General features: G+C 45.0%; 1 protein-coding gene across 2 annotated transcripts in view; it reads left to right on the top strand.

The window, feature by feature from the left end:
* The first annotated feature begins 342 nt into the window (after window positions 1-342).
* Window positions 343-23,825, top strand: part of LOC118384170 (protein shisa-8-like) — a 74,302-nt gene continuing 50,819 nt past the window's right edge. For both annotated transcript variants that reach the window (XM_052518848.1, XM_052518847.1), the window contains exon 1: window positions 343-3,138. In XM_052518848.1, coding sequence (XP_052374808.1) covers window positions 2,597-3,138 — 542 coding nt within the window. In that variant the 5' untranslated portion in view covers window positions 343-2,596. The remainder of the gene's footprint in view (window positions 3,139-23,825) is intronic.

The raw sequence follows: 23,825 nt of genomic DNA, 5'->3' as shown, positions 1-23,825 counted from the left end.
TTAGAAAGAGAGAGGGGGGAATGGATAGGGATAGAGGATGGAGGCAAGGTAAACACAAAAGGTTAGACAGGGGGTAAAAATAAATGAGGGGATAAAAAAAGAAAAGAGAGCAGAACGAGAGAAAGGAAGAGAGACGGGAAAAGATTTAAAGAGAGCGATTTGGAAGGAGAGAGTACAAAAAACATGGGACACAGCCTAGGGAGGAGGGTGTCAGTGACAGAGAGAGGGGGGGGTCACCAAGAGAGGTGCGCTCATTCGCTCACGAGAGCGAGTGAGAGATAGCGAGAGAGAGAGAGCGAGGGAGAGAGCGTGTGAGCATTTAGTCCTGCCAGAGCACAGTAGTGCAACATCAACGGAGACGGGATAAAGAAGCTCTGTGCGAGGGACAAGGGAAACAGAGGAATACACTTCTGAAGAAAAACAAAGAGGGGATGGAATGAAAAAAAGCATCCTACTGCTGTTGGTTATCCTGTTTCATCCCATTTCTGTTGGAGAATTCCATAAGCAAAGAAACAGAGAAAACACATACATGTGATATATATCTAAAATTCCTATACATATATATCAAATTATGCCTGTTTTCACAGAAGCTGCTTTTGGGGAAGGACTGTGTTGAGGTCCCTTGCATAACAATTGGAAGATTGCTTTAATGTGCAGCATTTGGTAAAACTGTTGCATATTAATGCTTTTTTGCAAATGAGCGTGATAAAAGACCACAAACAACACAAACAGCTTTGCTGCAGTCCCATTTTTGAAGGCTTCTTGAAAACAGGATTTTGCATTGCCTTGTGTTGTCGCCTCTCCAGTTATCCTGCCCTTGGAACAGGCTGGGGAGTTGAGGCTTGGGTGTGTTGCATGGACCGCAGTCCACAGGCTCAGTAATACCCTCCTGTATTCACAGCAGTAACACGGCAGAAAGCCTGCTCTTTAGTTGTGTCTGAAAGAGGGAGAGGTAAGTGAGGAAGACAGAAGAAAGCAGAGAGCAAGAAACAACAAAAAGCAGCAGAGAGGGATTATGGAGTCGTGGTAAATAAACAAAGACAAGGAAAACAAGGAAGGGACCAAAACAAATAAAGCAACTAACGACCGACTACAGTAAAGAAGTGGGACACTACGCAGAAATGTAATTACACCGCATGTTCGCTCAAAAATCAGCTTCTCATAAATTTAGACTCGGGAGGACTGGACTAGACTCCACAGGCTGGGGGGATTGTTCAGCACGCTGCCCTTGTCATTCCCCTATCCCCTGCTTGGTAGCACTTGTGGGGTTGTAGTTGTCTGGCAGCAGAGCTGTATTGGTGACCCTATCCTTTTAGGTTCCCTCTCAGGTGTGGTGTGGAGCCGATCCGACAGCACCAAGAGAAACCCACAACAACAGAGAGTGACTGGACCCCCATCTCTCTAAACCCATTAAGCCAAACTGACACTGACGGAGCGCTGTCGCCTATGGATTTGAATGTGTGTGTGTGTGTGTCTGTGAGAGAGTGTGTGTGTGCGTGCGTGTGTGTGTGTGTGTGTGTGTGAGAAAGGCTGCCTGCCTCAAGTTCTGAGGACCTCTTTTAAATCTGGACTAAATCATCATTTCAGATCTCGTAGGACAATATTGAAGAACTGCAGGCTGTGCTTTCGCTAGAGGGAGTGGAAACAAAAACCAATATACCTTTTTTTCTGGCATAATATAATATTGAAGACCAATTGTAGAGTAACATCTAACTGGAATTGCACATCTGGAAAGAAAAGGAATGAGAGCATCATGTTTCACTTAGCAAAGGGATTAAAAATGGCTGCAAGAAAAATAACAAAGAATCAAATGAACATTCAGTTGGAGACCAGGCAGTTGCTCGAGGCAAGATAATCTGAGAGGGGAATATCAACAACTCCCATATTTATAGATTATGACAAGTGGATTATCTAGAAGTTCCAGTGCTTTGCCATTTCCCCCACTTCAACATTGATTAATGCTTGGCAGGGCAATTATCAAAATCTGTGTGTCCCTCTCCTAAATGAAGACGTTTACAGAAAGGAGCTTGGAGCCTTGAGGAATCTGCTTTCCCGCTGGCGCTGTTGGGATTCCAATCTCTCTGATTTACGGATAACACTTTCTTTATTGGGGGGAGATTTTTTTAAATGCCACGGGCCAGTTCATTTCTGGGTGACACCTCCTAAACTGGAGGTGCTCCAGATTTCAGATCACATCTGCTATTGACATTTGGCAGAAAAGGGCTGTATTTTCGCAACGCTGCCAGAACTGTGTGTCTGAGTCTGGGACTGAATCACTGGGGACTCATTTGTGAGGAGCAGGTTGAGATTTGGGGTTAGTTTGTTTCACTTACTTGCTCATCCCCCTTCTTGATGGCAATTTATTACTTCACACTGAGCCTCCTGTAACAGAGTGCCGTAATAACTCTCAGCAAAGTAATTGAAAGCTCAACTCCTTTTCAAGTCTCTAGTGTGTGAAATACCTAAAAGGCTATTTTCATGTCATTTTTTGGGGGCCAGTGAGAAGCCTACATTTCTGAAGTTGGTGTTTATTGGCCTGCACCAGCTTTGAGACACTTCAGCAACTGAACAGAAGCAGCATCCACAAGTATCAAACATGGCTGCCCATTCTGTGCTCATCTGCCTCGCCTTCAGCTTTCTGCTGGGCTTCACTTCACTGGGCCAGAACTCTAGAGAGGCTGGGGCAGATGCCCAGGCCACCAACCAGACGGCAGCCACCTCTAATTCTCCGGAGGCTACGCTGGCCACTCCGGTGGCGGAGGACCAGACCATCCCAATGATAGGCAGCCGCTGCCGGGGCTACTATGATGTCATGGGCCAATGGGACCCACCGTTCAACTGCAATGCTGGCGTCTACCTGTTCTGCTGCGGCTCCTGCTTTTACCGCTTCTGCTGCCAGTTCAAGGTGCACAGCCTGGAGCAGGAGTCCTGCTCCAACTATGACACGCCCGTCTGGGCCAACACCGGCAAGCCGGCAGCCCCCGTCACTGAGGTGCAGGAGGAGCCCGACCGAGACCGCACCCACATGATCGTCTACATCATCTGTGGCGTGGTGGCCATTATGGTGCTGGTGGGCATCTTCACCAAGTTGGGCCTGGAGAAGAGCAGAGGTGGCCAGACAGACATGACCAACTCTAGGTAAGAGAGTAGCAGGGGTCATGGGCCAGTGGGACAGGGTGGCTGGGGGGCAGGGTGGATGTGGTTGTGCTCTCACAAGCGATAATAGGCGTGACCATGGAGTGTTTGCGTAAAGCTATTTGTGGAGAGCCCAGACTATGGCTTCTAGTACACTGTGAGGGAATCGGAGCTGGGGTTTTTGGTGGACTATTGACATGCGCTGGCTGGCGCAGTGCCAAGGGCTAATTCTAGTTCAGTGAAAGTGAAGGGAGGGCTGGGTGTGACTGGCCGTACTATTGGTTGTTAAGAATGAGACCACAGGGATGGCGTTAATACAAGTCATTACCGGATCTCTCAATTTGGGGGAGGGGGACTTCAACCACACCAGTATTATTATTGAGAGAAAAGAGGGCCCAGTCACACCCTCACAGGTTCTGTTTTCTCAGAGGAGACAAGCTGCAGGGCTGAGAGGGTGAGAGAGAGAGACAGGAGCCTCCAATACCCGAGTCATCTGCTGTATTGATGAGCCCAATGACAAAGGCGGGGGGGAATGGAAGGGAAATCCATTGGAGCGCGAGGCTGGGCAGCCATAATTTCCCCTGATTTACCGTAGTGCGCAGGGTTTTTACGAGCCTCGATGAAGGCGTCCTGCCATCCTACAACGGGTGGGGAGTGGGGGGAGAGGGACCGAGAGAGGGGCAGAGGGTGGTATCTTATTGATCAGCATGGAGAAACCAAATCAGGTCAGTCAGCCAGTTGTCCCAGTCACTGGGCCCATTGATTCACTGAGACCCCAATTTCAAGGTTGTGGGCGGCTAAAACACGCACACAAACATTGGAGATGCCTGGGGATAGTTTTAATTACGTTACTTGAACAATAACATACTTTAATAAACTATGACTTTCTAAAGTGTTTTAGCTTTTCCTGAATGTATCTCTTTAGCCTAAGCTGAAGAGAATAGATTGATATGATTTGATATCAGAAAGGGTATGATCACTTGTATGAGAAAAGTCATCAAATGTCTTCATGAACATGAAACAGGGCCTTTAGATCTGTGATATATTAGAGGGAAGGAGACAGTTGTCTGTGGGAAAATGACATTCAAGACCATTCTCTTTAGTTGTGCTGTGTGGCTCATCACAGGGGTACTGTATCTGTAATTTGCTTCTCACTGTGTGTGTGTGTGTGTGTGTGTGTGTGTGTGTGTGTGTGTGTGTGTGTGTGTGTGTGTGTGTGTGTGTGTGTGTGTGTGTGTGTGTGTGTGTGTGTGTGTGTGTGTGTGTGTGTGTGAGTGTGTGTGTGTGTGTGTGTGTGTGTGTGTGTGTGTGTGTGTGTGTGTGTGTGTGTGTATCCTGCGGTAAAGCTTTCTTACAGTGTAACAGTATATGTCTGGTGTTTTGTTGTGCATTCAAGGAGTAATTGATTTTAATAATTCAAAATGCCTTTCAACAGCTGAATGTTATTGAATTCAACCTTTCTAAATTGGACATGTTCCTAAGTTTAAAAATGTAAGTGTGATGTATACAGTATGTACAGTTCCAGTCAGAAGTTTGGACACACACCTTCTTTATTTTAATTATTTTCTAAATTGTAGAATAATAGTGAAAACATCACAACTGTGAAATAACACATATGGAATCATGTAGTAACAAAAAAAGTGTTAAACAAATCAAAATATATTTTATATTTGAGATTCTTCAAAGTAGCCACCCTTTGCCTCAATGACACATTTTCTCAACCAGCTTCACCTGGAATGCTTTTCCAACAGTCTTTAAGGAGTTCCACATATGTTGAGCACTTGTTGGCTGCTTTTCCTCCACTCTGTGGTTCAACTCATCCCAAACCATCTCAATTGGGTTGAGGTCAGGTGATTGTGGAGGCCAGGTCATCTGATGCAGCACTCCATCACTCTCATTCTTGGTCAAATAGCCCTTACACAGCCTGGAGGTGTGTTGGATCATTGTCCTGTTGAAAAACAAAATGATAGTCCCACTAAGCACAAACCAGATGGGTTGCCGTATCGCTGCAGAATGCTGTGGTAGCCATGCTAGTCAAATGTGCCTTGAATTCTAAATAAATCACTGACAGTGTCACCAGCAAAGAACCATCACACCACCTCCTCCATGCTTCACGGCGGGAACCACAAATGCGGAGATCATCCATTCACCTACTCTGCGTCTCACAAAGACACGGAGGTTGGAACCAAAAATCTCCAATTTGGATCCATTTCCACCAGTCTAATGTCCATTGCTCGTGTTTCTTGGCCCAAGCAAGTCTCTTCTTATTATTGGTGTCCTTCAGTAGTGGTTTCTTTGCAGCAATTCGACCATGAAACCTGATTCAAGCAGTCTCCTTTGAACAGTTGATTTTGAGATGTGTCTGTTACTTGAACTCTGTGAAGCATTTATTCGGGCTTCAATTTCTGAGGCTAGTAACTCTAATGAACTTATTATCTGCAGCAGAGGTAACTCTGGGTCTTCCATTCCTGTGGTGGTTCTGTCACGTTTGTTGTATGGAGGAGTCCAAGGCGCAGCGTGATAAGAATACCCTCTTCTTTTAATTAAACAAAGAACACATAACAAATTAACAAAACGCTACAATAACAAGTGCTGACATGCAACTACACATAGACAATAACCCACCAAATACCCAAGGAATATGGCTACCTAAATATGGTCCCCAATCAGAGACAACGATAAACAACTGCCTCTGATTGGGAACCAATCTAGGCAACCATAGACATATAAAAACCTAGATATACAACAACCCCTAGACATACAAAACCCCTAGACAATACAAAAACCACCCTCGTCATACCCTGACCTAACCAAAGTAATAAAGAAAACAAAGATAACTAAGGTCAGGGTGTGACAGGTTCTCACGAGAGCCAGTTTCATCATAGCGCCTGATGGCTTTTGCAACTGCACTTGAAGAAACTTATCAAACTTCTTGACATTTTCCACATTGACTGACCTTCATGTCTTAAAGTAATGATGGACTGTCATTTCTCTTTGCTTTTTTGAGCAGTTCTTGTCATATTATGGACTTGGTCTTTTAGCAAATAGGGTCTATATTCTGTATACCAACCCTAACTTGTCACAACACAACTGATTGGCTCAATCTCATTACTAAGGAAATAAATTCCATAAATGAACTCACCTGTTAATTTAAATACATTCCAGGTGACAACACAGAGTGGAGGAAAAGCAGCCAACAAGTGCTCAACATATGTGGGAACTCCTTCAAGACTGTTGGAAAAGCATTCCAGGTGAAGCTGGTTGGGAGAATGCCAAGAGTGTAAAAAGCTGTCATCAAGGCAAAGGGTGGTTACTTTGAAGAATCTCAAATATGAAATATATATATATATATATATTTTTTAGCAGTTTTTTGGTTACTATATGATGTCCTTTAATGCGCTGATTCCTGCTCTGGTAGAGAATTATTAATGTGCCAAGCCAACTTCAAGTCAGCTAATCTCGTGCATGGCTTAGTCTGATGTGGATGAGTTGGGAGAGAGTGCTTTGCGTTTCCCTCCAGATTCAGATATCGAACTGGAGGGGATTTATGGCCCACGCCATTAGCTCCTGACGTTTCTAACAGGTTGCTCATGTTTGTGCAGCACAGCAGGCTTAGTCCCTTACCGAGGACAGAACATTTCATAGTTTGAAGGGTGAGATATTTCAGCTCTGTCTCAAGCTTTAAAAAAGGTAATTTCATGTTCTGTGTGGTTACAAGATGCTTTTACTTATCAGTGAGTGGCTCATTTTGAGCAATTGAGCTTAAGTGTTATCCACAAGGGCACGGCAGCAGCCTGACCCATCTGGAATCTAAACAGCCAATACTTAGAATACTATTCTAACAATTCCCACCACTGCTCTTGATCATTCATAGCCAATGGTTGCCTGGCTACCCATTCACATCGCTCCGCCCAACGGATGTTTCTTCTCCACGATGAGTCTGGATTTGCCTGACTCCCCGCTGATTTCTAGAATGCCCAAAAAATCTGACCGCTTTCATTGGTCCCAGACAACGATTGGTTGGGCCAGAGCCGGCCTACATGAGGGCATTATCAAATTTGATACTCTGATTGGTTAGACCCGTTAGAGACGATCCAATCGCTGATGAATTTGTTTTGTACAAGGCCCCTCATTTTGAAGTCACACAAATGACTTTAGGATGGAGGTTTTAAACTGAATGTATGTAGTGATCGATAGAGCAGTGCAATTAAATTCATGGTGAGTCATCAGGCAAAACTAATGCCAGCTTTGAAGGACAGAAGAAAATATGCAAATATTTGAAAACAGATTTTTTTTATGTGTGGTTGCCTTCACAAATTAGAAGGGCAACAATTGATGTGAAGTATATTCCTCCAGTATAGTCTTTAACAGGGGATTTAACATTATGAATATTGTCACCTGTTTCTCCACAGACGTCCCTGATGCATACGTAAAACGACATTCTCTGCCCTATTATTTCCCATTACGCACTTAACACAAAAACCAAAATAAACACTTTGATGCTTTCTTGAACAACAAAATAACCTCCCCCCCGCAGTGCAGAGTGAAATCAAATGATGTATCTTATGAGCCCCCACATTCAGCCTAGCTGAGAGAAGAAAGAATAAAACTTTCTGCCATTATTAATGCATGGGGGCTTGAATGGAGCCATGCGTCGTCTGCGGCTGGCCTTGTTGTCTGAGGCCACTGTCCGTCACTTCATGTCAGTCACTGGGCACTGAGTGTACTTTGGTGTTCGATAACGCTCTATTGGAAAATATGAGACCTTAGACAGTGTTTCACTGACAGCCAGGAGCTCGTCTGATTTGTGGATCTACTCAGTGAGCAACAGCAAACCAACAGAGACAGTGAGGGGTTGAAATATTGTTTCCTGGGGACAAGCACTGCCATCCATCTTTTGAGGCTTGAACACAGAAACTCTACAGAGGAATACATACGAGGGCACAGCCATTATGGCTCTGATGTGGACACTGTACTCAGAGATGCCAACAGGTGACCGGCTTGAGGGAAAAAACTGGTTCCCGTGAGGAGCAGTCATGCACAGCCTTCTATTTACCTTCTGTGGACACCCACCTGCTCACACATGCACACATGCACACACAAACACACGTGTTCATAATAAGTGATTCTGTGTGCACTTCACACAAACATTGGCAATGTACCACTTACATAAATACACCAGCCGGAGACCTATGTAGAAAGACATGGTTGCTAACATGTATCAGGGCTCAACGCTTGTCCTATAAAAAAAACGTTAAGAACGCCGTCCTAATACTGCGTTGCACCCCACCCCCTTTTGCCCTCAGAGCAGACTCAATTCGTCAGCGCATGGACTCTACAAGGTGTCGAAAGCGTGCCCATATTGACTCCAATGGTTCCCACAGTTGTGTCAAGTTGGCTGGATGTCCTTTGGATGGTGGACCATTCTTGATACACACAGGAAACTGTTGAGTGTGAAAAACACAGCAGGATTGCAGTTCTTGACACAAACCAGTGCGCCTGGCACCTACCTACCTTCTAAGGCACTTAAATATTTTATCTTTCCAATTCACCTTCTGAATGGTACACATTCAATTGTATTTAACAAGTGACATCAATAAGGGATCATATCTTTCACCTAGATTCACCTGGTCAGTCTATTTCATGGAAAGAGCAGGTCTTCTTAATGTTTTGTATACTCAGTGTAGATAAGTTGTCCAAATGGACAACATCAATTCATTACTCCAATCAGAACTGGATAAGAGGCCAACATTGGAATAATATTCAAATATTTTTTTCATGTTCTAGGGAGTTTTTCTCAAAAACCCAACATTAGCACAACAAGAGGTACAACATTACAAATATTATGTAAGATAATTAACTTGCTATCTGTAATATCATATAGCTTTGGAATTGTGATATTATGTACTTTCGAGGAAAATAGGCACATCGGCATGCACACTGACTTTGAGAAGGGATTGCGTGGCGATTAGCTTAGCAGCATGACAACGTGAATGGGTGGGGCGGGGCACTATACATTGGATTCCTATCTCCTTTCTACGCACCCTAGACTAAAGAGGCAGACAATTAGGATAAATGTGCTAGACCCTAAATTAGAAATTTCTTGAGGTAGGAATATCACAAAAATATGTTCAATGGCTTATTCCAGAGAAGGCTTCCTCCCGAGTTCTGATATTGGCCAGCATTGAAATCTGACATGAATGATAGACGTTTTCACGATCTAAAAGTCGTATTCCTATTAACTTCCAGTGTAGTGGGAGTGACTTTATCACAGTGCTATGTCATACCGGACAGATTCCTGCATGCTTGAACGCCAATACACATGAAAACATGAAATGACCCAGGAAATCGATAGAACATCGCTCAGAGACGAACAAAAACAATATCATATCCAAAATGGGTGAACCTTTCCTTTAAGGGGGGCATTTCCCCCCAAGCTACCCTAACCCATGCTAGTTGATGCATCTTTAGAGCTCCCCTCTTTCTTCATTTCTAATGGATATTTTCATCTCTGTCACATGCACTTTTGAGAACAGTGTTTTCCTGGTTGCATTTTGGAACATTCACACATAGCCTACAGTCATGTGCTCATTGTTGAGCTAATAAAATTAAGAAATTACAATTCTATCAACATTTTAAGCTACACGGTGTGATCTGTTGCATCAGCCTCATTGTGTTTTTCATTTCTTAATGTGCAGTGGTTGTATGAATTTTGGATGTGTCATCCCAAAACTGTCCCAGAGTCTGAACCGTAGACATATTTCTATTGTCCAGGGATGACGGGACGCCCTTCATTTTGAGCCCTGGTTGTAATCGTAATGTTGCAATATTTTATAGGCTTCCAAGTGTGGCCAACCATCCTCCAGGAGAGCCTTAAAGGGGCACTGTTGTATTTTGAGACAGGCTTCAATATGCAAAGAAGCCAACAGGCAGTGGAGCCTACATTTTTGAACAAGTAAAAAATCTGTCCTACTAAAAAATGTAATGTCAAGCCCTGATGTATGCACACAAACTCATATGCCTGCACACAGACACACACACACACTGATAAAACACTTTTGACAGCAGGTGGTCCCCAGGCTTTTCCTTTAGTCTTTTCTGGAGTATCACTCCACACTTCAAATGGTCCTGTCCCTTCACTCCCTTCATCCTACTCTCCCACCCCTTTCTGGTGGCCCCCTGTGCTCTGTCTGTCGCTCCAGATCAGGTCGGGGGAGCGGTCCGTAAAGCAGTCAGGAGAGATGGGAGAGGCTGCTGCTCCAAAGTGGATTTTGCATTAGGTGTGTCCTGGATACGGTGGGACTGGGACCACCTCCAGGGTGTCGGTAATGAGTGCAGGCGGGGACGCTCAGATGTGCTATGTGCACGGCATTAGTTACAGTCTTATCCACACACACACACACACACACACACACACACACACACACACACACGTGCGCGCGCACATACAATACAAACCAAATGTGTTATAGTCCAATAAAACTAAACTCAAACTATCTGCTAACACTAATAAGCTCTAGAACACCTAGACACCACAGGAGGCTGGTGGCACCTTAATTGAGGCGAACAGGCCGTGGTAATGACTGGAGTGGAATAGGTGGAATGGTCTCATTCCATTTGCTCCGTTCCGGACCTTTATTATGAGCTGTTCTCCTCTCAGCAGCCTCCACTGCTAGACACTGTTAAATGCTCCCAGTTTTACTACACCGAGATTTTATACAGAAACAACCCCAGAACGTTTTATCTTACAACCACACATCCCAGGCTTTGTGGGAGTGACATCACTTAGAAGGCCACACCACACCCCAGTGCAGAGCCTCACAGTGAGAGCTGCAGAATACTGAGGACCACAGCTCAATTGTTGCTGCATTATCCCAAAGCTACCTCTTACACACATTATCCTAAAGACAAAACTAACACAGCATAGATATCGGCACAAATAATACATGACATGTACTAAAACTGTACTACAACGTGGTTTTGACTTGAATTTGAATGTCAGTAGATAACTCTTGATAGTAGGCTTTTTGTTTACGTAACTAGAGACTAAGCCGTTTGAGTAGATGGGACATGTGCATAGTAACACATAACACTACAGTAATAATTCAATGTAGGCTTTGCAAATAGTGAGGATTACAAACCGCCACTATGTGTGTGTGTGTGTGTGTGTGTGTGTGTGTGTGTGTGTGTGTGTGTGTGTGTGTGTGTGTGTGTGTGTGTGTGTGTGTGTGTGTGTGTGTGTGTGTGTGTGTGTGTGTGTGTGTGTGTGTGTGTGTGTGTGTGTGTGTGTGTGTGTGTGTGTGTGTGTGTGTGTGTGTGTGTATGTCTGTGTGTGTGTAGAGAGTGCATATGATTGTGTATACCGGCGGCTGGGACATGCAGTACAGCCCGGGTCCTGTTTTCACTCGACTGGGCCGGGTAATGGGAAAGACCAGGGAGGATTGACACAGTGCCCAAGCCACAGTGACAGAACATCAACAGCTAACTTGTAGCGATTTGTTGGAGCGGACTCAGTACCAAGCACTATCAGAGCCTCAGTCTTTATCTGACCAGCAAACCACAAACCCATCAGTTTACCCTCCCATCCATCCTCAACCTTCTCTCCATCCTCTCAGTAATCACCTAGGCCCTTATCGTTCACACCATCGGCTAGAGCCTAAGAAACACAGCAGACACAAGAAAAAACAAGAGAGAGATGAGTATCAGTGAAACTCTGCTCGGGCCTCGAGGGGGAAACGGGCAAAGCAGCGTGCTTCTTTATTTTCCTTTCATCTGTTTCTCCCTCCCTCCCTCCCTCCCTCCCTCCCTCCCTCCCTCCCTCCCTCCCTCCCTCCCTCCCTCCCTCCCTCCCAGCCCTCCCTCCCTCCCTCCCTCCCTCCCTCCCTCCCTCCCTCCCTCCCTCCCTCCCTCCCTCCCTTCCCTCCGCTCCTCCACTGCTCATTCATCCTGAACTCTTCGGTGGTGTTAGGGACAGCAGTGTGACTGAAGGCTTTTGTGAGACCAAATGCCGTGTAAACGGCCGCAGTGACAGACCCGTTAGGGTTAATTTGCTGTGGTGTAGGGAGACCAGAGACTGACTGACCCCACTGCAGGGAATAACGACCCCGGGGTAGGACCGGCCATGGCTAGATCTGTACACTGGTACTGATTTATCTTTTGTCCACTGTACCACGTTCTCATTTCAAGCTAAATGTACAGAATGAAAGAAGAGCATGGGCTGTAAAGCACACATTGAGAAATGGTAGGCTTCAATATATAGGCTTCAACAAAATCTCTCTTTCAAGGCCTAAAGCCTCACCTGAATGCGGATGTCCACACTCAAAAGGCCTTGTGGAGTAACGCCCGTCTGTCTGGTATAATCACCCCGGCAGTTTCTCACTTTTTTGCTGGAAAGCTGTAGTCATTCATCTTGACTGGACTAGATTTCCCTCACGATCTCACTCTGATGTTTGCTGAGACTTTGGTGCACTGTGATTGATGGCCAGGCAAACCCACGGCTGGTGCAGACAACCCCGGTAATCATAGTCTCTCCGGCCGGTCTGGAGACGCTCCCAGAGATGGCCCCTTGTCACCCAGGGGGCACTTATGTTTGAGGTATCTCTAATATCTCCTATATCAAATGGAGGAGGTCTGGACAATCAAGCGTTGGCATGGGGGATCCAAGTGGTTAAAAATAGCACTCAGTTCCATCCAATGGTGTATTTTATGAGATCTGAATGGCGGGCGGAGGGCATCTGTTTCTGTGCATTCAGTTTAAAAGGAATTTGATACACTTCTTAGAGCTTCAATGTAGTTAAGGGGTCAAAACACTATCTCTCTGATCTTAATCACTCCTTTCATCTGTTTCAGGGCTCTTAATGACGATTAAGACTTCCTTAGTGTGATAATGATTAAATACACTGTACACCACTGCACCTAAATCCTTAAGCACCTCCTCAATAGTGATGCACGGGTCAACTCAAAACCACAGGGCCCACGGGTTTCAGCAGTGTTCAGGAATGTATTTTTAAGTTTTATATTCTAATACACCTGCAATAAAGTTACTAGAAGTAAAACCATTTTCACTTTAATGATTTGTCATTATAATACTAACTCTACTACCTCGACTCTTTTAATTCAAAATACTATGTAAACACTACCCTTCACACGCCATAAACAATACTGCTTTCTAACTCCGGAAGTGCATTGTACACACAGTGACGTTCAGCAAAAGTGGTACTGTCAATAGTGTTATGCATACTAATTACTCTGCGGCCATATCAATGTAGCCAATGACACAGTGTCACAATGACGCAACAGTCAGATCAGTGACAGAGGGTTCCCACACTGATAGCTACTGTATGTGTATGAGTGTGTTTGAGAGAGAGAGCTAGAGAACGAGAGAGAGAGAAAGAGAGAGAGAGAGACAACGTGCCATTGAGCTAGACACAGGACACAATACAATACTCCCATTGGCCCAATGAAAAATAAGTAAATGTAAATGAGAAGTGACATGAAAACTGAGATTCTGCATGTGGAGTAGATGACCAAGTACAACTACACCAATGACCACATCCCCCCCACCCCAACAGCACCATGGCCAACCCAATTGTGCATATGCTGCTGTTTGATCCTTAAATGGAAGAGCACATAGAGATACTGTGTTACATAACATGGGACTTGGCTTCAGTGAGAAGAAGAGAGAGGACTAGATACAGAGAGAATGGAATAGAACGAGAGAGAGGGAGAGCACCATCGGAGAGATGACAGGACTTTTAATTTGATCACTCTGTTCCAGGAGAACATGTCAAACTTGTAGTGTATTTGAGGTTTAAAAAGGCTTCTGAAGTTTGTAATTTCCACAAAATTCCACAAATTTCAGACTTGATTCTCCCCTTACGAAAAGTGTATTAACCTCTACAAAAATGTCCATTCATTATAATCCACATAATAATTCACATTTCCTGTTAGTGCAGGATTGTTTTCCTGCTGTAGCAAACTGGCTCAAATTAAGATCCTACATCTGTATGAGAGATCAAGCCCAGAGGACGCCTCCTCCCTCTCCTCCTCCTCTTCCTCCTCCTCTTCCTCCCTCTCTTTGGCAGAGCTAAAGCACATGCTTTTGATTACCAAAGAGGAGTTGTGCGTCTTGTGTCCTTTGCTGCCGGCTCTCAATGTGACTAACCCCCTCCTCTCCTCCACCGACCTCACCCCCTCCTTCCCTCACCCCCTTTCTACCCAGATCCCCCTTACGTTCACAAAGCATCAAAAAGAATGTGAGTCACCCTGACATGTGTTGCGGGGCATTCGCATTCGGAGCACATAGATCTGCCCTCCGCAGAAAATATAATGATAAACCATGAGAAGGACTGCTCTGTCTCTTTCTCTGGCAGTGGGAGACTTTTCAAAAAAGCCCTGTGTCTTCCACACCACCCTGTTCACACACTTCTGAGAGCCGTCCTCCTCTAGATGCCGCAGCCTTCAATTCAAAACCAATCCTCGGTTTCTGGCAGGTGCAAAGACTGTACAAAACAGGAAGTGTCTGTTGTGTGGCTCGACAGACATGATCGTTTTCTACTCTCATCCCAGTGCATTCCATCTGCTCCAAATACCCTCGCCACCACAAACATGAACAGACAATACTGTGGCACGTGTAAAAACAACAAGTCCCTCCTTCCCCTCCCATTTTGAGTGGCTCTTTTTCCCCTCTCTTGTCTGATGTAGCGTGTCTCTTTGCTTCCTTCCAAAACTCTTTCTGACGTCTGCAGCCCTGAAGAGCGATGAGTGTATGATGTGCTCACTTAGTTTGACACGGGGGCAAACACAAAAACACGCAGGAAGAAAAACACACTTAACACTAAATCACTGGACAAATACAGCACCTTCATGCAAATTAACATGCACACAACTTACGTACACAGTCGCCACGCGCACATTATTAAAGCGCACGCACGCTCGCACACACAGACACACACACACACACACCAAAAATACAAATACACCAGGTCTCCTCAGCAAACAGATGGATGCTCTGCATTACAGCAGGTCACTAGACCAAAGCATATGAACTGCTCCTCTGCCAGCGGTGCTGTTTTATTTAACCACTGCTCTAACCGTGATCCCTCGCTCCGTGTGACGCAGAGCACTTGACAATTGTGTATGTGCTGTCTGTGCCGCCGTGACACGCTGGGCTGGCCACCTCTTTATGAGCTTGGGGACCGTTGGCCCAAATGACTCTGTCTGGCTTGGCTGGACTGGCCTCGGCCCAGTTTGGTTTAGCCGTCTGTAAGTGTGTTTCTGTGCGTTTGGTTGAATATTTGGGTGTGGGTGTGAGAGGATGTGTGAGCTGACCCTGGCCAAGAAGAGTTGTGTTTGGGTAAACAGCAGGACAGCCCTGCGAGAAGACTGCATAAAGGAGTATTGATTGTGAGTGGGAGATGTCAGCATGCTGCGGGAGGGACTAGCCATAAATCCCCTTAATGACGGGATACGTTATCAACGGCTTAGCAGGTGGGACAGTCATCACTTAGAGGAAGAGAGGCAGAGAGAAAGGAAGGAGAGAGAAAGATAAGAAATTAAAGAACGAGCGATAATATGAAAGAGATGGAGTGAGGGACAAGGAGATGAAAAGGGAATGGCAGGGAGAGAGGAGAGAGAGAGAGAGAGAGAGAGAGAGAGAGAGAGAGAGAGATAGATATAGAGGAGGGGGTGTGCTCTAAGATATTTGACACAAACAGACAGAGTGAGTGGGGGAGTACGGTAAAGCTGGTTCAGCCCCTTTAGCAGGATATTGCATATATTAGCATTTTAAAGCACTAAAGTGATTGCTTTATGATCTCCTGGCTGTGAGTGGCCATGCCTGCCATAGAACAAAATGTACCGGCTGCCTTCACACATCTTGACTTTAAGCGGTGCTTGTTAAATGTATGTTTTACAGTATACAGTAGATGCCAGTACACACAATATGTGTGCAAAATGTAGGAATGTAGGTATGCATATGTCTAACTCTTTAATGATCCTACAGTTTGCCGCCACATCTGTCTAAAACTATGTCTTTGTGTGCCTCTGTAGAAATGGACTACTTTTTAAGCCAATGTATGTTTCTGTGTGTAAAAGGCCAAATCTGTGAGTGTGTGTTTGTCTGTGAATGAGTGAGGTTTGCCCAATAATGTCCTCTCTCTGTGTGTGTGTGTGTGTGTGTGTGTGTGTGTGTGTGTGTGTGTGTGTGTGTGTGTGTGTGTGTGTGTGTGTGTGTGTGTGTGTGTGTGTGTGTGTGTGTGTGTGTGTGTGTGTGTGTGTGTGCGTGCGTGCGTGCGTGCGTGCGTGCGTGCGTGCGTGCGTGCGTGCGTGCGTGTGTGTGTGTGTGAATCAGAGGCCAGTTTGTCATGTTGCTGCTCCAGAGCCCTGATCCAAGCTGACAGGTGAAGCTGAGCGCAGCTAAACAGCACACGTAACAGGGAAGGAGGGAGAGAGAGAGAGCATGAGAAAGGGAGAGAGAGGGAGGGTCTGTGGGAACGTGGAGATTAACTATAGAAGGAGATAGAGGTTAATTGGCATGTTATCAGAGGTTATTTGGTGGATGTTCATTTTTCATGGCTACATTTTCTCTCCCGTGGCATTCTGTTATTGTCTCTTTAAACTCATTTGTCAAGGCATGAATATTATTGTCATGCCAATCAGTCACTATGTTAGGAATGGAGTCACACAGAGGACGGATACTCAATTTAATTGCTGAATGACTGTAGCATACCGATACAGTCAGTGGACATAGCTCAAGGACTGCATGGAAGACCTGAGAGTGGGGAAGGGAGAGAGAGAGAGAGAGAGAGAGAGAGAGAGAGAGAGAGAGAGAGAGAGAGAGAGAGAGAGAGAGAGAGAGAGAGAGAAGGTTGGACAGGTTGATAAATTACAGTCATTGATGTGACCCACCCAGTAGATACACATTCACTCATGTAGAAAGAGTAGCACAGATAAGGCATGTTTTTGCTATTAGGAAAAATGAGAAGCAACAATTTGATGTGAGTGTCATATGCAATAGGATATTGTCCTGCATTGTCAGAGTATGCTCACACTATTTCTCCCCCTCATATTGGTATTTGGGTGGGTGCATCATATACCAACTCTGTACATGCATGGGCATACTTTGATCTTATGTATTGTGAGAGGTATACCCATCTGTCTGTGTGTGTGTGTGTGTGTGTGTGTGTGTGTGTGTGTGTGTGTGTGTGTGTGTGTGTGTGTGTGTGTGTGTGTGTGTGTGTGTGTGTGTGTGTGTGTGTGTGTGTGTGTGTGTGTGTGTGTGTGTGTGTGTGTGTGTGTGTGTGTGTGTGTGTGTGTGTGTGTGTGTGTGTGTGTGTGTGTGTGTGTGTGTGTGTGTGTGTGTGTGTGTGTGTGTGTGTGTGTGTGTGTGTGTGTGTGTGTGTGTGTGTGTGTGTGTGTGTGTGTGTGTGTGTGTGTGTGTGTGTGTGTGTGTGTGTGTGTGTGTGTGTGTGTGTGTGTGTGTGTGTGTGTGTGTGTGTGTGTGTGTGTGTGTGTGTGTGTGTGTGTGTGTGTGTGTGTGTGTGTGTGTGTGTGTGTGTGTGTGTGTGTGTGTGTGTGTGTGTGTGTGTGTGTGTGTGTGTGTGTGTGTGTGTGTGTGTGTGCATTAGCAACCATGACTTCATAGGTCTCCGGCTGGTGTATTTATGTAAGTGGTGCATTGCCAATGTTTGTGTGAAGTGCACACAGAATTAATTATTATGAACACGTGTGTTTGTGTGTGCATGTGTGCATGTGTAAGCAGGTGGGTGTCCACAGAAGGTAAATAGAAGATTGTGCATGACTGCTCCACACTGGAAGCATTATGGATTTGCACCTGCGTCCATGCTTAAACCCAGTTTCTGCATTGAGGCCTTAAAAGTCATTCATCTGTTGGCATCTCTGAGTACAGTGTCCACATCAGAGCCATAATGGCTGTGCCCTCGTATGTATTCCTCTGTAGAGTTTCTGTGTTCAAGCCTCAAAAGATGGATGGCAGTGCTTGTCCCCAGGAAACAATATTTCAACCCCTCACTGTCTCTGTTGGTTTGCTGTTGCTCACTGAGTAGATCCACAAATCAGACGAGCTCCTGGCTGTCAGTGAAACACTGTCTAAGGTCTCATATTTTCCAATAGAGCGTTATCGAACACCAAAGTACACTCAGTGCCCAGTGACTGACATGAAGTGACGGACAGTGGCCTCAGACAACAAGGCCAGCCGCAGACGACACATGGCTCCATTCAAGCGCCCATGCATTAATAATGGCAGAAAGTTGGAGTCATCCTTTGCTCAGCTAGGCTGAATGTGGGGGCTCATAAGATGCATCATTTGATTTCACTCCGCACTACGGGAGGGAAGTTATTTTATTGTTCGTGAAAAGCATTGAAGTGTTTATTTTGGCTTTTGGGTAAAGTGCTTAGAGGAAAGTGTACTCATATGTGTGGGTGTATTTGAATAAACATTGTGACATTCTGTATTCTGAGAGTATCCTCACTCTGTACATGCATGGAAATAGTTTGATCTTATGTATTGTATGAGGTATACCCATCCGTGTGTGTGTGTGTGTGTGTGTGTGTGTGTGTGTGTGTGTGTGTGTGTGTGTGTGTGTGTGTGTGTGTGTGTGTGTGTGTGTGTGTGTGTGTGTGAGTGAGTGAGTGAGTGAGTGAGTGAGTGAGTGAGTGAGTGAGTGAGTGAGTGAGTGAGTGAGTGAGTGAGTGAGTGAGTGTGTGTGTGTGTGTGTGTGTGTGTGTGTGTGTTTGTGTGTGTGTGTGTTTGTGTGTGTGTGTGTTTGTGTGTGTGTGTGTACATGTTTTCCTACATTATTAGGACTACAATGTCCTGACAAGTCACCAGAATGTCCTGGCAAGGTAGGAAAACAATAACCCTTTTGAAAAGTCTGGACATTTTTCCATGGCCTGAATTCTTTCATATGCTGTTGTAAGCTTAAGGGTTAGGTTTAGGGTTGGGGTTAAAGTTAGTCTTAGGGTTAACGATAGATTTAAGACTTAGGGATTAACGTTAGGGTTAATGTTAGGGTTAGGTTAAGGGGTTATGGACAATAGGATTTTGAATGTGTCTGTGTGTTGATGGCAGGAGGGTCAGGACAGAGGTATGACTAATTAGATATGTGAGATTCCCCTGTGGGAGGCGTAATAAATCACCACAGAGCATTTAGGGACACCGCTATTTGCTCTCCCAACATTCATTATGATACGCGGCGTGACAAAACATCCCCCTGATCCCATGCAGGAGACTGATAACAATCAGCTTTAAATGGGCTTTATGAAATGGGGATGGACCAAGCGGGCCGGACACAGGGAACGGGGAACAGTCACAGCACTCAGCAGAGCACATGGCCACTACGCCATGTGTCCCTGCAGTCAAAGACAGGTCTGTTAGCCAGGCTATTACAGGGCCATTACATTGACATGGCGAATGGAACGATGCTATTGTTAAGTCATCAAAACCCTGAGCCCCGTGGCAGGTCGGTAATATACAGTGACATCTTAGGCATGACACGGTCAGTATGGGACTGGAACAGTTCCATAGGAAAATGTCAGGGCATTGATCGCTTGTCCATACAGTGGAGATGGATGTGTGTGATAGAGCTGATGATGGGTCATGAAGAAATAAGGCTATGTGCTGGGGCAGGTTGTCATGGGGATGATGGTCAGACGATGGCCAGTCTGTGGCGTCACTTAGATAGGGCCATGTGGACCTTAGTGTGTCCTCCTGGGATGACTGTATCTCTGGGAGAGGGTCTGTGTGTCCTAAAGACCCAACTTTCAAATGATTTATATGAAAAGCATGCGTGAAATGGAACTTGAATGATATGTGATGTCTAAATCTGTCTTCTCTACGGCCTCTACATGATGAATCATCAACGCTCTGGGGACAGTATTGAGAGCAGTTCATAATGCATGTAGACCTCTCATCTCACCACGGTCACTTTTTTTCTAGTGACAGGTAGGCCTTCATTTGCTGCAGCATCTAATTTACCCATCTCCAGCTGGCTTTCGGGGTCACCTTGTTTTTTTTTACTGTAAAGCCTTCTGCATTTAATTCTAGTCCCATATTATTCAAGCATGCCATTAGAATGATGACGATAAGGACAACAAAACATATTCCATTTAACTGTTGAAAGCGATGAAGGAATGATGTAACAATAGAGAGAGAAAGAGGAAGTAGGCTAATAACATTAGGGGAAATATTATGAATTATACAAATAGGCCCTGTTAAATTTAGACATTTAAATAATTTTCACCAGCCTACAATTGTAACTTTGTAGGCCAGATGTGCTGCACCAGAATTGCATGTTCTGAACGAGGTGTGTAATTCCAGTCCATATAATACAGTATAATAAAATACAGTACAGTAATACAGTTCACACTCAAACAGATTAGCCTACTGGAGCTAGTTGCATGTATTTACCCAAGAGAGCATACAGCTAGCTATCTATGGGCTTTTATGTTTTTTTTTGTCGTACATAATGAGCAGTAGTCTATTTCATATTGGCCTATGTATTGGTTAATGGCACAATCACTTGTGATTTTTATTATTTTGGGCTCATTAAATGTTGTTAATGTAGCGCTCATAAAATGTATTTCATGTCTGGCTCATCAGGCTCAGGTAGCATCAGGCAAGAATTTTCTATCAAACTATTTATATGCTTTATAATGCTTTTGAATTACACTTTCGGTTTTGGCGGAAAATATCGGGTTTCCCGGGAGAAATGTGATTTATTCTGGGAATGGAACATTGGTAAGATACAGGGAATATATTCAACCCTAGCTCCCATGACATCTTTGCCCAAAGCCAAGCTTGATCTAAGAGGTGCTCCTCCAGAGTCCAGCCTATCCAATGGTTGAATGTGAATGAGGTACTTTTCATCCTAGGAATGATGAAGGGTGTAACAAATGGTGTGTGTGTGTTTTGGAGAAGTAGCTTCAGCAACTATAGAAGGGAACTAGGCCACTGCAGACAGCACAGTCATGCCCACCCAAATACCAACATAAACATACCCTGGCATAGTCACACAGCCATGCTAAGAGGCACTATTTGGCAGCTGTCGCGTCCAATACCAAAGTAGGGAAGACAGTGGCAGGCAGCTGCAGGCACTAATACTGGTGGGGCTCACTATCTGGCAGTAGTAGCTACAGCGTCAGCCTCCCTGGTTGAGAGGGAACTCGGCTCTGAGCACCGCGGGGTGGGAGACTCAGTACCCAAAACACAGGGTGTCATTTCTGCTACTACATCCCTCCCTTAGCGAGCACCAGGGAGACACAGCTTGAATTATTGATCAAGGGAGACAGGGTTTAGGGAGAGCTGTTGGTTCTGTCAGCCTAGAACACCAAGACAAAGAAAGAGCAGAGCTACAGATGAGGAATGTGTACAAAATGACTAAACTTTTACGCCTGGTGAGTGAAGCTGGCTGTTGGGCTCTATGATGGCACTTCAAATCAAATCAAATCACTTAGGGACTGAAATAATGTGAACCAAGCCATTGTCGCACCATGCAGTCCAGAATTAGTTTTCTGCGCTGGAGGGTTTATTTTATCTTTTTGTTTGGGAAACTTTTCTTGTTAGCCTCGGCAGCACACCCTCAGTGGGATTTGGGGGTGACTCAGTGGGGTGTCCTCATAATAACCCCGGTGGACTGAACACGAGGTGGGGTGCCGCAGATAAAACCCCACGTAGAAATAAGACAAAGCGTAATAACAAACACTATAGGTAGTGGTGGATGGTAGAGGCAAGCAAAAACACACTAACCTGGTGTGACAGTGGTGTGGCACTGGTCACACTGGTGTGACAAGAACAAAGGGTTTCAAACATACCCCAGAGCAGTGGGTGAAGGTGATATAAACATGCAGAAGTGTTCTGCAATTTCCTCCTTGAAAGGACAATAAACAAAATGATTAAATCTGAATTATATTCTATTTTACTGTACTGTGCAGTAGTGGACAGCAGCTGGAGGTAAACAGTGAGACACCCTGGCTTCTGGCTGAGACTGCAGGGGGTCACAGCAGGCCTCTTCTGCTCAGTAGGCTCCAGCTGTCTGGTGGTAATGAACTAATACACTCACTTTGATTGTGGCCTTGCCACCCACAGGGAGTGGAGGAGACAGAGAGTCCTCACCCTTACCACCCATGGGGAGTTGATAGGAGATAAAGAGGCCTCACCCTTACCACACATGGAGAGTGGAGAGTTATGGAGGCCTCACTCTTACCACCCACATGGAGTGCGGAGGAGATAGGCAGGCCTCACCCTTACCACCACAGGGAGTGCAGAGGAGATAGGCAGGCCTCACCCTTACCACCCACAGCAATGCAGAGGAGATAGGTAGGCTTCAACTCCAACCTGAACCCCCACTGCCTCCACTAGGGTGATGATACAATCTCAGAGTAACAGGACCTTCATGCCGATCCCAGAGCCCAGATCTAAGAAAAGTAATAGAAGTAGCGTTGCCTCATGCCTTTGTTCTTGTGTAGTGCATCAGCAAGAAACTAAACCATTAGCTACAGATGGTTGAAATCACAACAGTAGTTATCATTAACATAATTGGATTCATGCTTGAACAATACCAGAGGAATCCAGCGTTGAGTATCAGACCTTACTACAGTCTAATTCATTTTACTCTGCAAACCTGCGTGCACTACACTGTAGCATCCATCAATGAGTGAAGCAACTCACAAACTTAACTCAGTGTAACTTAACTACAGTGCCTTGCGAAAGTATTCGGCCCCCTTGAACTTTGCGACCTTGAAGTGGAACGACATTTATTGGATATTTCAAACTTTTTAAACAAATCAAAAACTGAAAAATTGGGCGTGCAAAATTATTCAGCCCCCTTAAGTTAATACTTTGTAGCGCCACCTTTTGCTGTGATTAAAGCTGTAAGTCGCTTGGGGTATGTCTCTATCAGTTTTGCACATCGAGAGACTGAATTTTTTACCTATTCCTCCTTGCAAAACAGCTCAGTGAGGTTGGATGGAGAGCATTTGTGAACAGCAGTTTTCAGTTCTTTCCACAGATTCTCGATTGGATTCAGGTCTGGACTTTGACTTGGCCATTCTAACACCTGGATATGTTTATTTTTGAACCATTCCATTGTAGATTTCGCTTTATGTTTTGGATCATTGTCTTCTTGGAAGACAAATCTCCGTCCCAGTCGCAGGTCTTTTGCAGACTCCATCAGGTTTTCTTCCAGAATGGTCCTGTATTTGGCTCCAACCATCTTCCCATCAATTTTAACCATCTTCCCTGTCCCTGCTGAAGAAAAGCAGGCCCAAACCATGATGCTGCCACCACCATGTTTGACAGTGGGGATGGTGTGTTCAGGGTGATGAGCTGTGTTGCTTTTACGCCAAACATAACGTTTTGCATTGTTGCCAAAAAGTTCAATTTTGGTTTCATCTGACCTGAGCACCTTCTTCCACATGTTTGGTGTGTCTCCCTGGTGGCTTGTGGCAAACTTTAAACAACACTTTTTATGGATATCTTTAAGAAATGGCTTTCTTCTTGCCACTCTTCCATAAAGGCCAGATTTGTTCAATATATGACTGATTGTTGTCCTATGGACAGAGTCTCCCACCTCAGCTGTAGATCTCTGCAATTCATCCAGAGCCTCTTGGCTGCATCTCTGATCAGTCTTCTCCTTGTATGAGCTGAAAGTTTAGAGGGACGGCCAGGTCTT

The sequence above is a fragment of the Oncorhynchus keta genome, chromosome 5, assembly GCF_023373465.1.
Source record: "Oncorhynchus keta strain PuntledgeMale-10-30-2019 chromosome 5, Oket_V2, whole genome shotgun sequence".
In the NCBI taxonomy this organism is placed as follows: domain Eukaryota; kingdom Metazoa; phylum Chordata; class Actinopteri; order Salmoniformes; family Salmonidae; genus Oncorhynchus; species Oncorhynchus keta.
The sequence above is the reverse complement of the archived record's forward strand: the minus strand, read 5'-3'. Positions and strand labels throughout refer to the sequence as shown.